The 16,718-nt window shown below is 33.6% G+C and overlaps 1 protein-coding gene across 1 annotated transcript in view; it reads left to right on the forward strand.

The window, feature by feature from the left end:
- BMP5 (bone morphogenetic protein 5) overlaps positions 1 to 15,473 on the forward strand; it is a 112,324-nt gene extending 96,851 nt beyond the window's left edge. Inside the window, exons 5-7 of the mRNA XM_019734800.3 lie at positions 10,206 to 10,282; positions 11,576 to 11,686; positions 15,230 to 15,473. Of these exons, the coding sequence (XP_019590359.1) occupies positions 10,206 to 10,282; positions 11,576 to 11,686; positions 15,230 to 15,379 (338 nt within the window). The 3' untranslated portion in view covers positions 15,380 to 15,473. The remainder of the gene's footprint in view (positions 1 to 10,205; positions 10,283 to 11,575; positions 11,687 to 15,229) is intronic.
- The last annotated feature ends 1,245 nt before the right edge of the window (positions 15,474 to 16,718 follow it).

Raw genomic sequence — 16,718 nt, forward strand, 5'->3', positions numbered from 1 at the left:
GTGTGTGTACACACAGACATATATATAAAATCTAACAATATTAAAAATGCACAATTGATCCCAATGAGTCAATTTAATCCATTGCAATTTAATCCATTAATTGATAGAAAGGAAATAAAAATATGGTTGATATGTGGATTTGATGTGACTTAATTATATTATGTATGCCAATAACTACCTTGTTTAGTCCAGGCTGCAAATAGATTTTCATAAGCTGTTTTTAGATGAAAATGATGGCTATTTTATTCTAAGAAATTATCTTTACCTCTAAAAAATAAGTCTATTTGGAGGGGAAATAGAACATTCCAATTCAGAGTAACATGTTTGTTCATTTGTAAAATATGTATTCTTCTATGTTAATAGCCACAACATGAAGAGTACTCGCAAGGCACAATAGATGAGCTGGTGAATAAAACAGACATAATCCCTGAATATTGTTTTTCAGCAAATTAGAATGCTTGACTCTTCCAAAGAAATACATTCAGTGTTTGCCATTGTTCCTGAAATCTTCATTTTCTTTCCCAAATCACTTGAAACTGACAAATCATAATGCATTTTTTATAACTCAAACATGTGTGAGTGTTAGATAAGAATGATTATAAATAAGACAGAAAACATATAACTGTTTTTATTTATATTTTTGTACCTGGGACTCTCAACAAAAATACTAAATGGAATTCACTGGAAACTTCCTAAAGTATGAGCACCAGGAGAATCATGTTAGAAAGAAATCTATTTGGTGTATTTAGCAACAGAAGTGGGGGGAAGATTTCCATATGGGATTACATTATACTGAATTACATGTATGTACAGAGGGATGTTTTAAAACAATTTTCCAACAAATAAGTTTAGCCACCTTTTTCACTTGAAAGTAACACATGATAGTAGTGCCTTATTGCAAAGCCATTTTATAGAGATCTTCACAAGATATTTAGTTTGGCAAAAATTGTAATTGGTTAATATGAAAGATGGAGAAAAATAACTTTCTAAGACCTTTTCTTCCTTGTAAATACTAGCCTGTCAAAGTTGTATATTTTTCTTTTCATGTAGAATGGTTCTGAAATTGGTTGAAATGTTTTTAATTTAATGTAGCAGACTGTGTTAAGTAAAAGATTTGTTAAACCTTGAATAGAATAGTAAATAGTTTTTGAGGAAATTACAAAGGGAAAAGCATAAGTTGCATACTTATTAGAGCTCATAACAACTCTGGTAGAGGTGTTCCAGAGAATGAGATCATCAAAGTCCTTTTTCCTATTGGTGAACTCTATTTATCTTCTCTTCCTGACCACAAGTAACAAATGTACTTCTATAACAAGAGATGAATAAAACATATGGAACAGAAATCACATAACTTTTCACCAGTTTCCTAACACCATTTAGAGTACAAAATTATTCTAATATAGACCAATATTTTCTTTCTAAAAAGTTTGTCATTGGCAACCATTTCTGTGAAATATGTCATAGATAGTTTTGGAGCGTGTTCGTATTTTGATAATAAGAAGGAAGAAAGTAGCTGGTTTGTGTCTATGAAACTTAACCTTTTAATAGGTAGTAATCAAGCCTACGGGAAAAAGTCTCATAGAATTTGGACTAAAAGACAGGGGTTTAAGGAAAGGGAATGCTAATATCAACACAAAATTTAATACTTAGGAGACTTGAAATGCCAGTGAAATTTAAAAAATATACAAATGTCAATAATAAATACTGTAATAGCTCTAGGCTTTAAATGCTGTATGAAGACTCCATGGCCAAGAAAGGAGGATGGGGAGAGTTGTATTAGATGTTTGCCTGATTGCATTTTTTTTGCAAATCATATCATCAAATGTTGAAAGTGTTGATCAGTGCAGGAGAATTAAAACCCAGGTCATTAATGCTGCCTTTACTCCATTTCTTTCCTATTTCAAACATTCTTGAGTTCCGATTTATTCTATGGGAGAGCTTGGAATGGTGTCTAGCATAAAACAGGAAACCCCAAAATACTTGTTTAATAAATGAATGTGTTGACTGTATTGGAAAAACTAACTTCCTCTTTTAGGTAAATATACATAGAACCACTGCTCCCAGATTTTTTGCAGATGCTGTCCTGCTTTGCTCCTGTTTAGTTTTTTGCCTAGGAGGTTGAGCAGACATGTGGCGATATTGCCTGTTTTACAATGATGCGGTTACAGTGGCTATTTATTTGAATTTGGGAGTGGGGGAATAAAATGGAGGCAATGGCTAAATTTTAAGTTTAGTCACTTTTTATGATGTAAAGGTACTGGGTTGATTAAATTTTAAAGAACCTACTGAGAACAAGGTACTGTTCTAAGGACTACATCAGTGCTGTAAATACTAGAGCATTTATATATTACATGGTGTGTTCACCACCCAGAGTCAGTTCTCCTTCCGTGTATAGATGATGTATTATAGAATTGTACCCTTGAAACTTATATAATGTTGCTAACCAATGTCCCCCAATAAATTTAATAAAGATTAAAAAAAAATAGAGCATTAAGAATTTGGAAGAACTGAATGGGCAAATAGTAAGTCCTGATTCACTGCAGAACTGCTTAGAAAGATTCAATTATTTTTAGCCCTGCCTGAAACCATGTGATTTTTTTTAGGACAAGTTTTTAAAAAAGTCATTAAAATGAAATCATTCTGCACTTATTCTCAACTCTGATAGGCACTATCTCTTGCCTAATGGACACAATGTAAAGTAACGCCTCTTGGAAAAACAAATTAATCTAAATCAGGAAAAAACAATTAGTTGAAATTATTTGTTTAGAATGTTTTATATAGTTAACATACACTTTCATTGTTTAAAAATAATCAAATCATAAATAAGGTTAAAGTTCTTCCTTGATAACCTAATCCTTTTTTAGATAGGTTACCCTGATACTGATGTTAACAGGGTATATGTACTTCCAAATTTCTTCTTCCATATATGTTTCTCTTTCAGAGAATATATTTTCGTTATGTGTTTTTATCTACATGAATGATATTTTTAAATGTATTTTTAAAGACTGTTTTTTAGAACAGCTTTAGGTTCACAACAAGAATGAGAGGAAGGTACAGATTTCCCATGTGCTTCTTGTACTCACTCATGCATAGCCTCCCCCATTTTCAATATCACTCACCAGAGGAGTACACATGTTACCAAGGATGAACCTACACTGACACCCAAAATCTGTAGTTTACCTTAGGTGTTGAACATTCTGTGGGTTTAGACAAATGTGTAATGACATATATCCATTATTATAATATCTTACGGAGTATTTTCACTGCCCTAAAAATTCTCTGTCCTCTGCCTCTTCATCCCTCCCTCCCCCAGCAACCACCTATATTTTTATTATCTTCATAGTTTTGCCTTTCTCAGAATATACTATAGTTGGTTTTATGCATTTTTAAAAAATATATCTCAGCCATTTTTCAAATTAGTGACTTCATTCTTTCAAATTGTTGTAATATATTCAATAGTACTTGCATAAGATTTATTTAACCATGTCACTCTTAAAAGACATTTTTATTGTTTCTAAATTGGGGCTCTCACAATCAATGCCATAATCCCTCAAGGCTGCACATATAAGAATGTTTCTAATCCTCATGGTTTCTACAGTAGTTAACACTAAAAGCTGATATCTATACCCTGAGTTATGCAAAATTTTGGAAATCCATCCTAAAACCAGAATTATTTTGGTGCATGTAATATCTAACTCACTCACTCACTCACTCACTCACTCACTCACTCACTCACTCACTCACTCTATCTATCTATCTATCTATCTATCTATCTATCTATCTATCCATCCATACAGCTATCATTAATTGTCTACCTATACACTTATCTGTCAATCATCTATCATTCTATCATTTAATTGTGGGTCCACTACTTACTAGTTGTAAAATCTTGGATAAGATGTGTCACTTCTCTCTGCCTCTGTTTCTTCACCAATGAAGTGAGGATGTTAGTAGTACCTGCCTCATAGGGTAAGATTACATGGGTTGTGAGGAGTTAAAGAGTTAATATATGTAAAAAACTGAGAATAGTGGCACATTCGTATTATAGTTTTAGCCATTATAATTGTTTTTAAAATGACTTCATATGGTGTGGCTTTTCAGAACTGGTACATAAAGAATTCAGACTCTTACATCAGAGAAAAATAAGAAATTCTCTCTCTCTGTCTACTAAGTATCCATATCTGTGGTGACTTACAGGGATTACTTGGCCTTACAGATTCAGAAGCAAGAGGGATTTTAGAATCTTTAACTAATTTGAACAGTCTATCTGAGTAATTATGTAATATTAAAAAACTTGTCGATCTAGATTAATGCATTGTGTCTGTTATCATCTCTGTCTAAAAAGAGTCCCCAGAAAGAATATAACTGGGCTTGATTTATTATAAAATAATATTTATTCAATATTAAATAAACACCCATTATGTGACAAGCACAATATTAACTATATATTGATAAAAGATGGATTGCCTAAGGACCTTGCTTCTCAAAAAGCATTCCCATACACAATGGGAAAGACATACATGTTAGTAATTATTGAGAGGTCAATTCTATTAGAGTAGATATAAGGTAATATGAAAGTAGTAAATATAGAGAACATAAGCAGTGCCTAGGCATAACACAGGACTTTATCAGGAACTTACATGAGAAAGAATAGACATTTTTCAGAAATGGAGGTGTGGATGAAGCCATTTCAGACTGACGTGCACAATTACAGAGCGAAGTACCAGTGTCAAATGGCTGGGTATGCAAATATTCTCATGTGAAACGAGTGTGATATCAGCTAGAAAATTTTGCAGGGACCACATCACGAAGAGTAGGTATGTGATAGTAAAGAGCTATGGTGTCTTCAGACAGTCAATTAGAAAAAAGAGGATCAGAATAAGATATGCATTTAAAAAATTTAAACTTGGCATCAAAGTGAAGATGAATGCCAAAGAAAGAAACTGAAAGCCCAAATATGATTAGAATAATAGTTGAACACCCCAAACAATAAGGATTATAGATTGGAGGGAGCGGGAGTGGAAGCCAACACATGTGGGATCAGGCCAGCTGGGGTTGGATGAAACATGATTCTGGAGATGGGAGTTTAAAAAATAAGTGGAAAGTGTAGGAAAAGATATAGCTATGAGCCCAAATGATTGGATGAAGCATAGGACTTGGCAGTGCCATAGAAAACAGAGAGAGAAAAACATCAAGGCTAGAGCCTCCAATGGCACCATCAACATTTCAGGTGTAGACTAAGGAGAGAAAGCACTTCCATGAAAGAGACAAAAGACATAGTCAGAAATGTAGGCGAGCAGGGATAAAGTGTTATACTAGGAAAACGTTATCAGAAGAAGATGTTGAGGAAGTATGAGGTAACCAATAGTGCAAAGGACTTCCAACAAGTTAACTAGTTAGTGTAGAAATGGGTCAGTTTATTGGAACTTTGTGGATCAATTTAACAAAAGATATGAGAGAGAAAGAAAGAAAATCAAGACACTAAACTAAATTTTCTGGCTTGGGCCACTTAGATGACTTGGTGATCCTGTTAATCAAAATAGTAAGCATCAAAGGAGTGTGAGGTCAGAAGCAAAAATAGTGACTGGGAGGGGCCTGGGAAACTTACATTTAGAGATGTCTGGCAGGCAGTTTGAAACTCAGGTTTGTGAACAGGTTTTTACGTCAAAGAGCTCTAAGGTGAGAATGTTACTTGGATGATCCACATAAATGCTTTGCTTGCAGAGTTAAGCAAACACACCAGATTCTTATTCTTTTGTGGGGTCTGTTTTGCATCACACATTCATACAGAGACAAACAGTTATCCCTTCACAAATAAATAACTCTAATTCCTACCATGTTTTGCATAAATGCAAGTGTGGAGTTCACTGATGTGGAAGATGGTGATTAAACTAAAGTAGCAATAACATTTAAAAAATCCCTCATCTGTGGAGGGAATTGTTATTATTTTGGGTTTATTATGACTTTCTCTACCCCAAAGAACAAATCGAGATTTACATTATTGAATAGTCTGTAGCACCATTGCTGCTTCTTTAGCTCTTGTACCTTCATTCCTTTGTCACATCCATTGTCTGTAAATTACTTAAAATCCTCATGCTGTAGGTACTGATTTCCTTTATGTCCTTTTCCTTTTGGGAATTAGGCATGGGAATGCTAATGTCTTCTCTTTTACTTTGAAACACAGCATCTCATCATATTTGGCTTGTTTAAGCTGTTGATGTGCTTAAGTATTAAATTCTTTTTTGATGAACACACAATGCAATATATAGATGATGTATTATAGAAATATATACTTGAAACCTATATAAGTCTAATAACCAATGTCACCCCAATAAATTTAATAAAGATTAAATATATATGGAAAAAATTCTATTTTGTATTTTTTCTTTACTTTTATAGATTTATCTATATTTCATTCCTTGAAGAAGCTAATGCTAGATTTTAATGAAAAAGAAACCCATATTAGTATGTAGAGTGTTTTGGACTTGATTTTCTTTTGTATCCTTCAGAGTGAGGCTACCCTATGTTTATTTATTTGGTTGTTTTGTCAGGGACTAGTGGACAGACCACTGAAGCCCCATATAGATCTCAGAATTTATTTTAGCCACATTTAACCTCCATATACTTTATTATTATTATTATTATTATTATTATTATATTATTTTGGTAATATTTTTCCTAAGACAAAAATAATTAAAAAAAAAAATCAAACTAAGAAAAAAAATTGAATTTGCAGTCTTTTCAGGAATTGACCATAAAGAATTGGCATATTTTACAATACTTTCAACATATTGGTACTGGTTTCCAAATAGTATTACTATTAAGAAACAAAAACAGAGAAATGTTGTATTTGTGATACAATGTGGGTGAGAAATGTTAGCAAACTTTTCTAGTGTTAGCTGTGCCACCAGAACGTTTTGGTAATTTCTGGCATGACTCTTCATTTGTGGGTAGGTTCATCAACAGTAGCATTATGTCCATTACATTTTAATATCTGAATTGCTGCCAATCAATATTTTTTAAAGATATAAATTTAATTTCCCCGCCCTTCCTCCCACAGTTTATTCAGCCAACCATTTATAGAAAACCTAACTTCAGACTTTGCTGGTTTGGGTATAACATTTACTTTACTCAGTATCCATTAATTTTTATTTCTGACAGAATAAGCATATGGTCCTAGTGCTCTATGAAATCAGACTCTTGGAACCAAATTCTGTTATAAATTTCATTGCTCGTTACCTTTATGTGATGTTACATTATATACATCACTTAGCTTGCATGAAAATCTGCATACATGGAACAGATATATTTTGACTTTTAAGTTTTACTTTCTTTTTTTATAAACAAGGAATTAAAATAACCATATACATAGTTTATGGCTTTTCATGTATACTTGCGTGTGTTATTGACTACAATGTCTTTATTCATATTCAGTGTTTTAAATTAAGACAAGGAGAAAATAATAAATATTCCCCCTATTGTCTAATGCAGAAGTTGGCAAAGTAAGGCCTGAGAGCCAAATTCAGCCCATTGCTTCTTTTTGTTTGGTTCAATTGCTGAGAATGTTTTTTTGTATTTTTAAATGTTTGAAAAAGACTGAAAAGAAGAATAATATTTGTTTCATTTAAAAATCATATAAAATTCAAATTTCAGTGTCTGTAAATAAAGTTTTATTGGAATATAGCCACATTTATTCATTTACATAGTGTCTATGGCTGCTTTCATGCTATAGTGGCAAAGTTGAATTGTTACAAGGGAGCCCCATAGCCTAAAGTATTTACTATCTGTCTTTTTAATGAAAAAAATTTCCTGACCCTTGGTCTAATGCATAGCTTTTAAAATTCTTTTAAAATTTTAATTTTAAAATTCTTTTAAAAATTCTAAACATCAAGAAGTTTATTCAGTCAAATTAATGCCATAATCAATTTTTCCTTTTCCCTTAAAATGATACACGGAACCTATCCATTTCATGTTATTGCACTTAGTGTTACAGTATGCTTGTCCACTGCATAAACAAAGTTAGCCTGTGCTATTCTGATAAAGGGATAAGTTTACCCAAAGAATAAGAGTGCTGAGTTTCAAATAGATTCTGCTTTCTCCACCTTCTGTCATTATTAGCACAAATTTGTTTCAATGAAGGTAATTGCACAGTAGGAATAACTCTGATCTAGAAGGAAAAAAGTGTCTGAGGTCAAGATGTAGTCATTTATTGTTTTCTAGACTTACATTAAATAAATAGTTATTTGAAGTAACTGTGAAAGGCAGATGACGGGGCCCACTAAGACAGGCTCCTTAGATCTCTGATGTGTCTACATTTTCATTAGAGGTTGAGGATAATTAATCTGGAAGGTGACACCTTAAGATAGACTGTTCTGCATAATAAACTGCTACATTGATTTTCCAGAGAGGACTGTCAGAATGAATGTAACATTTATTTCTAGAAGAAAAACTTCTTTGAAAATAAATTATTTTGCTGACTCCCTTACCCTTAATGTTTCCCTCTTTCATGTTTTGTATTGGAAATAATCAAAATGGATTAGCTTTTAAAATATTAGTATACAGTGTGAAAAAAACTTCAAATAAGATGATATAGATATATTTTCTTTAAAGTTCTGTGTTTCTTTGGTATTTTATTTTATTCCAGACTCAAGATTGGGGCTCTCTCTTTATCCCTACATCTTTTAAACAATTATAAAAGGTTATAGATTTTTCAGTTATAGTCCAAAATATGTAATGGAAATAATGTATTTCCTTTGCTTCAAATCATTTGTAGAGCCCTCATAAATTCATTCATTAATGCCTCAAATATTTATTGAGTGCCTACTGTGTGCCACACACTCTTCCTGACACTTGAGATGTATCTGTGAAGCAAACAGAACTAAAGTTTTTACCTTTGTGGATTTGAATTCTAATAGGAGGAAACAGACAAGAGCCAATGTATATAATGAATGAGTAAATGGCATAGCATAGTAAAGATGATAAATTAAATGGCAAAAAAATCATAGCAAAGGGAGGGAGAACAGGAATTTGGGGTGAGAGTAGCAATCTTAGATAGAGTAGTCAGTGAAGAGTTGAACAAGCTATAGGTATTAGATATATAGATATTATATAGATATCCAAGGGAAGAGCAGTTCAGGGAGAAGGAATAGTGAGAGTAAAAACCCTAAGGTGGGAGAAAGTTGACCTGGGTGAGAAATAGCAATGAGATATCATGGCCAGAGTGGAGTGAAAGAGAGGAAGAGAAGTAGGAAATGAGTCAGGGAGGTAATGAAGCCAAATCATGTGAGGATATCTCATTCTCATGGATATGGGACTTTTTTCTGGGGAGTGATGTAATTCAATTGACTTATAAAAAGGTCCACTCGGATGCTTTGTTGCAGGGGAGCCAGGGCAGAAACAGGGACAATATTAATGAGGATATTGCAATAACTCAGGCGAGAATTAATGGAGGCTTTGATGAGGACCAGTCATGAAGGTGGTGAGAGGGTGGGTGGAATTTGGACATATATGAAGGTAAAATGTGTGGGATGTCCTAAAAGATTGGATGTGGGAGTGAGAAAAAAAAGAAGAGTATGTTTTGACTCCAAATTATTTGTTTGTTGATTTTTTATAAAAAACTTTTTTATAAAACTAGGAAGCTGCCATCAGTCAAGAACGGAGAAGCCTACAGGTGAAACAGGTTTTGGGAGGATGACCAAGAGGTCAGCTTTGGGTATCTTGAGTTTAAAATATTTGTTAAAATAAAATCAACTCAGTATGATCCCAGGTGGTACTTTCCTTGTGTATAGCTCATGGAAGATGTTAAAATATATATGAATATTTAATATATATGAGTATATATAAATGTATTAAGTGCCATTATAATGTGCACAAATTCATGAATGAGCATTCATTGAGCAGCGAGTATTCAATGAGTGGCAGGCATCAGGTTGTGCACCATCATGTGGGGGGGGGTCTAACAAAATCATTTTTAGAATCCCAAAAGGTAAATGGTATTGTCTATGTTTTATAGAATAAGAAACTCAGGACAAGTGATTTTCCTGAAGTACACATGGTTAGTAAATTGCTCTAGCTTTAAGATTCAAGCTCATATTTTACAACTTCAAATACAGCCTCTTTTTTTTTTTTATCAGTTATTTCAGAAAAGAAATATTAGTAAACCCTATAAGGGGCCATTTGTTTAAAAATCTTATTTTTATCTTCAGATTATAATACAAGTGAGCAAAAACAAGCCTGTAAGAAGCATGAACTCTATGTGAGTTTCAGGGATCTGGGATGGCAGGTAAGAATGATCAGTCAATTTAGGTGCTTCTTTCCTATTTTATGATAAATTCTGAGTTACTTGTAATCTTTATCAATAATTCTTCCAATACAGTAACTGATTATTTTGAACGTGACTATTCAGTATATGAATTATCCACATATGGATAATTTTTCCATTATTATTCTTCATTGAAACATAACTATTAGGTTTCACAGTTAAAAAACAACTATGTTGGGGCAGCCGGATGGCTCAGTTAGTTAGAATGTGAGCTCTTAACAAGGTTGCCAGTTCAATTCCTGCATGGGATGGTGGGCTGCGCCCCCATCAACTAAGATTGAAAATGGCGATGGGACTTGGAGCTGAGCTGCGCCCTCCACAACTAGATTGAAGGACAACTACTTGACCTGGATGGAGCTGATGGGCCCTGGAAAAACACCTTATTCCCCAATATTCCCCAATTAAAAAAAATAAATAACTATGTTGAAGAGAAATGTAACCCTATATTTAGAAAATGAAAAAGGTGCTGTCGTTTAAATACCCCACTTTTAATTTTAATGCTAATTTTTCAAATAAATGTTAATATTAATTTAGTATTAATTTTTCAAAAGTAATATTAAAAATGAACATTTTCAAATTCATGATTAAACCTCCAACATGAATCATTAAATAATTGTACATTTGGGCTAAGTTTTACCTGTTTGGGAAAAAAATGAGGGCAACCATTACATGTGCCAATTTTTTAGCTTTCTAAAATTTTTCATGAACAGTTTTCAGGAATTTGCTCCAATACATTTCTTCTAACAAGACTAAAGTTAATGCATGAATGAAAAGAAAAATAGCACAAAGAATAAATATTAAAGGTTTAGGAGGTTGTCAAACTTCTAAAACCAGGAATGAGTTATTAAGAAGTAAGGAGGTTTATCTGAAGTTTATTCTTTTTTTTTTCCTGGTTCACTTGAACTTTTCCAAGTTCATCATTTCCTGTTTAAACAATACTTAGAATACTATTTCATGATTATGATTTTATTCACGAATGCATGGATTAACACATACTATGAATATCGTACATAACAACCTCTCGGGAGAAATTACAGAGGACAATTTCTTATGAAAATATTTATACTTTTGTTGTAGACTTCAACTTAAAAACAAATTAAGGGCTTCGGGGAGGCTATCCTATTAGAGCAATTGTTGGCCCAAGAAGAGAAAGAAACCTATCCAGATTAAATATATTTAAGTATTTTTTAAATTTATTTTTTGGTGATATTACCTTTTATCTTCTTCTTTTTCTTTTTTGTGTGTGCATTTTAGGACTGGATTATAGCACCAGAAGGATATGCTGCATTTTATTGTGATGGAGAATGTTCTTTTCCACTCAATGCCCATATGAATGCCACCAACCATGCCATAGTTCAAACTCTGGTATGCTCTGTTTTTGTAGGATTGGGAATGGTTTATGATGCAAGAATCATATAAAGTTATTTTAAAGGAAAGTATAGTATCAAGGCACTATCTTCTCTTCTCAAACTCCTTTGGTATTTTTCAGAGCCCAAGTAACAAATTATGGGTACAGTCAGGAAATTCAGGCTGGTGTAAGAAATAATTCTGATTCCAGAATGGGGAAAGATTCATCTAGGAACATTATAGTAATCACACAATGCGGTCATTCTACTCTGATTTCTTCACTATGCAGGTTTCCAGCAGCTATTTCTAATCTAGCAATTCATTAGTAATCATTGCAAAATCATTGAAAGTAACTGTACTGCATTTCATCTGAGTGCTTACTCTAATGATTTAAGAATGTTCCATAACACATTGTAGCATTATGAAAGCTCTTCAATGTAGAATATAAGTAGAAGACTCATTTCTATTTCTCGATACCTTTTTTTCATAACCTTTACGATGGAAATTAATCTTCATGTTTTCCCGTCCACACTCAAGAATTTAGAAGTGATTTATTGTGTAATAATCTAGGCTTGTTTTTGCGAAAACAATAATTAAATGTTGATTTCATGGTCTCTAAATGGTTGTACTGTATTTAATGAGCTCATGAAACCTCTTGAGAGTCTGATGTACCTGCCATTGTGTGTGCATTATTGTTGTGGGAGAGGGACAACCTCTGGAAGAGTAAGTGAGAGGCTCCTAGAAGGTGCAATGGATTATGTGATATAATTCCAAATTAATGTTAGGGTTAATATGAAAATGTTAACTACATGTAATTAGGAGAGAAGGAAGAGAACACATTATTTTAGACTCCAGACTTAATAATGGGAATGGAGTTATTTGGTAGATGGCAGTAAGAGAACAATACCTATTAGAGAAAAAAAAAAAAAAAGAAAGAAAGAAAAACCAGTCTTTGCAAGCAAGGCTTGTTTATGACCAAAAAAAATAATAAATATAAATAAATAAATAAATAAATAAATAAATAAATAAATAAATAAATAAAAAGAAAGAGTAACTATTAGAATTTGTGAGGAGCTGAATTCTCAGCAGTTTACATATGTTTTCACAACTGATTTAAAGCTGATGGAAAGAGTATCTGTTTCCTTCTGAGTAAGGAATAATATATATCTATATTTATATCTGTCTCTCTCCATGTATATATATATGGGGGAGAGACAGAGAGAGAGAGAGAGAGAGAGAGATTAAACTCTTGAATGACTTTGGTTTTGCTGGCATCCTCACTGACTTCGTAGGTATCTCAGAACAGCTAGCACCAAATAAACATCTATGACAACCAGAGCACGGGGCATTGTCAGAAACTTTGGAAATCACCTTGGTGTTAGAGACATGGCGAGATAAAACACATACGTATTTTGAAAGGTAGTCATTTATAAATCTTATTCTTTTTTTGAGTCTTGACCAATGAGATTTCCTACTTCTGTGCCATATACGAAGTATAGAGTCAATTCTTGGGAAAATTTTAAGGTTTGATATGTCTTCATCTTTGCTATCTGTAAAGGTAAGTACTTCTTGATACAGGATATCATTACTGGGAGATGGGGAGCAGGTATGCTCTGCAAGGATGGGTATGCTATATTCCAACTTCCACTGGTAAAAGAAAAACAATCTCTATAAAGTCTAGCCTTTTCTCCTAGTCTATGAGAATTCAGGTTGACAGAATGCTGATTGCATAGAGAGGAATGCTGCTGTTTCATGCTTTGAAGGGACAGCCATGATCACTGTCTTTCTGTAGGGTAAGAGACGAACAGCCACTATTAGCTTATAGAAAAATGCCACTTAATGTCTCAGAAAATTCTTTGCTTCTTTTTACTGTCATTTCAATGACTCAGAAAACAGACGTTTGCTTCCTGAGATATGTATCTAAGGTATCAAACTTTCCTTCAGGCTAAGCAATGCTTGCTTGATTGTTGGAAAAGTTCTGTCAAATACTACCTCTTTCTCTCAATTTTCTTTTTCTTATAAATATATAATTATTTTCTTATAAATATATAATCAGCTTTTAGAACTGTAGTCTAGAAGGCAGTGTCAAAAAATGAACATTTGAAAAAAAATCTGACACACACTTGGAACAAGACCCTGCTCTGCATCACTGTCCTGGGATGTGGGACATAAGTCATCACACAACTTGAAGCATACATGGGAAATTTGATTTTTTTTTTCCTGGAATTGTGCATGCTCTACATTTGTTCTGTGAAGGACATGAAACAAGAAGACAGGCATGTTTGTTGTTAAAGGAAAGCATGTTTGTGACTAATATGTTTGAGAAACCCTTCAAGAACAACTCCCCCCACCCCCTTTTTTTCCCAGAATAATTGCTTCGTGAGGCAGCCAAGGCCATTGAAATGGGGTTATCAATCATGTATGTGTGGTTTATGGAAGATAAAACTGATGAGGGACATAAGCTGCATCTGAAAATTTTAGAAACTATCCAACTTTTGGTTTTGTGAGGTCTTAGGAAATTTCAAGTTCATGTCAGATCACCTCATTTTTCCTGCTGTTTCTGTTCACATGCAGGGCTCTTGTATCATTTCAGCCAGGACATTGTGCAGCCAAACTCCAAGAGGCTATATTCAGTTTTTGTAGATCCCTTAGGACTCATCAGTGGGACTTCCCATAAACTCCTCCGGGGGACAGACTATGGTAGGTGGGTGGGAAAGTGGGAACCATGTTCTGGCTCAGGGCTCAATTATTGCAAATCATAGGCAGACTGCCAGCCTGATCACAATGAGAACAAACACTTTACTTCAGCATTTCACTTTCCAGGTACAGCCACCTTTTTAGGTTTTTGGGGGGAGGTGGATATTCAATTTGTGAAATATCTAGATTCTTTACTTCTGATTTAGCTTAGCCTGCTTTTTGGTGCTTGTCTAGGGGAGAAAATGAAAGGATATTAAACTCTAGTCCATGTGCTAAAAAATTCTGTGGAGAAGAGTTGAAATCATTGCTCTCAAGCAAGTATTGGATTATAACTGGAGTTTATTTTGCTGTGAATTTTAAGCTTCCATTACCATGGAAAATTAAGAGTTGACATAACTTTTATGACTTATTGTTTAATTATCCTTTTTAAAAATAATTCTTAGATACAAATCTTTCTATAGTCTGACTGTGAGGCTTTATTGATTTGCATTTATAACTTCTGTATTTCTCATGAAGTAAACAGGACTCTTTTTAACCCACGGCAACTCAGTGCTAGTTGCTATTTCTTTCCCCCAGGAAAATTTCCATTGACTATTCCATAGAGGGGGTTTTCCTTACATTTTTCAAGGCCTAAGCACATAATTAGAACTGATGGTTTGATTCCAGATGTTAATGCTGAATAATACATCCTTCACTAGCAGCCCCTCACACTACCCCAGCCCTTGAACATCAAGAGCAGAATGGCTGTCAGCTTAAGGGTGCACCTGACTGTGAGGGGTAAAACAAGCATATTATTTTAAAGCTGCAGATAAAGTGTCTATCTTATTTCTTAAAGAAACAAAACATTTTTTTTTTCTTTTCCAGGTTCATCTGATGTTTCCTGACCACGTACCAAAACCTTGTTGTGCTCCAACCAAATTGAACGCCATCTCTGTGCTGTACTTTGATGACAGCTCCAATGTCATTTTGAAAAAATACAGAAATATGGTAGTGCGTTCATGTGGCTGCCACTAATAGTAAATAATAATGGTAATAAGAAAAAGATCTGTATTAAGGTTTATGACTACAATAAAAAGTATACTTTCCGACAAAAGGAGAATTTCGTAAATTAGTCTGGCTCATTTCATCTCTCTACCTATGTACAATGTCATGTATATAGCCGCTTTTATTTATTTAAAGGTATATATTCTCCTTTGTGGATGCCTTGTCAATCAAATCTATTTTATAGTTCATTACACTATACGACAGATTGCCCAGTCTAACTTTCAGTGGGATAGGCTAAGTCCAATTCAATTCCATTTCAACACTTTTTTCTGAATATAATTTTCTCATATAATTTTCTGAAATTCAACAGAACTCCTTTGACTATTAAATATTGTTGAAGGAAATCGAATGCATTTGGTTCTGTTGTGCCAATGAAAACCACGATAGGATATTTATTTAAAAATAAAACTTAAAAAAAAAAATAACAACCCAAACAAAAATGCTTGGATAAACACAATTTTTCTTTTCGCATTTCTGCTTCATTAGATAAAGTGAAATGTTGAACTGGATTTGAATAAATAAACGGTAGGCAGAATATAGAATCTGCAAGATTGCACATAATTGTTCTAACTGTTTGCTTTAACAGAATTGGTGTAACTGTAGGAGCATGTTGCTTCTTGGCTTGTGGAGTGTAGATTTTGCAAAGCTCAAAGCGTCAGGAATTCTGTGGAGACAGGCTTGAGCCTATGTCCATAACTTTCCAAGTTAACACTAAAAATTGTAGTACAACCTTCTTACCTCAAATAAATCATGTCTGCCTATTATCTAGAACACTACTGCTGCAGGTTTTTTTTTTTTGTTTTTTTTCTGATTTAAAACTAGTCCAAAATAAAGAAACATTTACATGTGCTCTACTTCCCTCCCCACAGACAAGAGTCAATGCATGCATAAAATATAGCGGAGCAAAGATGCCGACAGAGCCGTTTTCTTTAGCTCTCCTTTATAACTGAGTCTGCTGATTGATGTGATGCAAGGGATTTTATTTAGGGTAAAAGCACTGAAACTAAACTGGAGGAAATTACCAAAAATCCCAGAATGGCTTTGACAGAATTGCCATTTCGAAAGAACAGCTGAAATCCATTTTTCATATCTTTGAGACTGAGCTCAATGAAAACCTTATTTTGTAAGGGGATTTTGTAAACCCTCCTCCAAGCACAAATAATTCCAAATGGGAAAGTTCTGTTGTGTGTATGTGCATGTGTGTTCTTCCCTCTGAAATTAATTTATTTTCTTTCTCTGTTTCTCTGTCTGCCTTCTAAGGCTTTTCTTTAACACACATTGATTTCTTGAAGAATGACATTTAGATGGA

This window comes from Rhinolophus sinicus, chromosome 2 (assembly GCF_057876585.1).
Source record: "Rhinolophus sinicus isolate RSI-liver-muscle chromosome 2, RSI-T2T, whole genome shotgun sequence".
Lineage (NCBI taxonomy): Eukaryota > Metazoa > Chordata > Mammalia > Chiroptera > Rhinolophidae > Rhinolophus > Rhinolophus sinicus.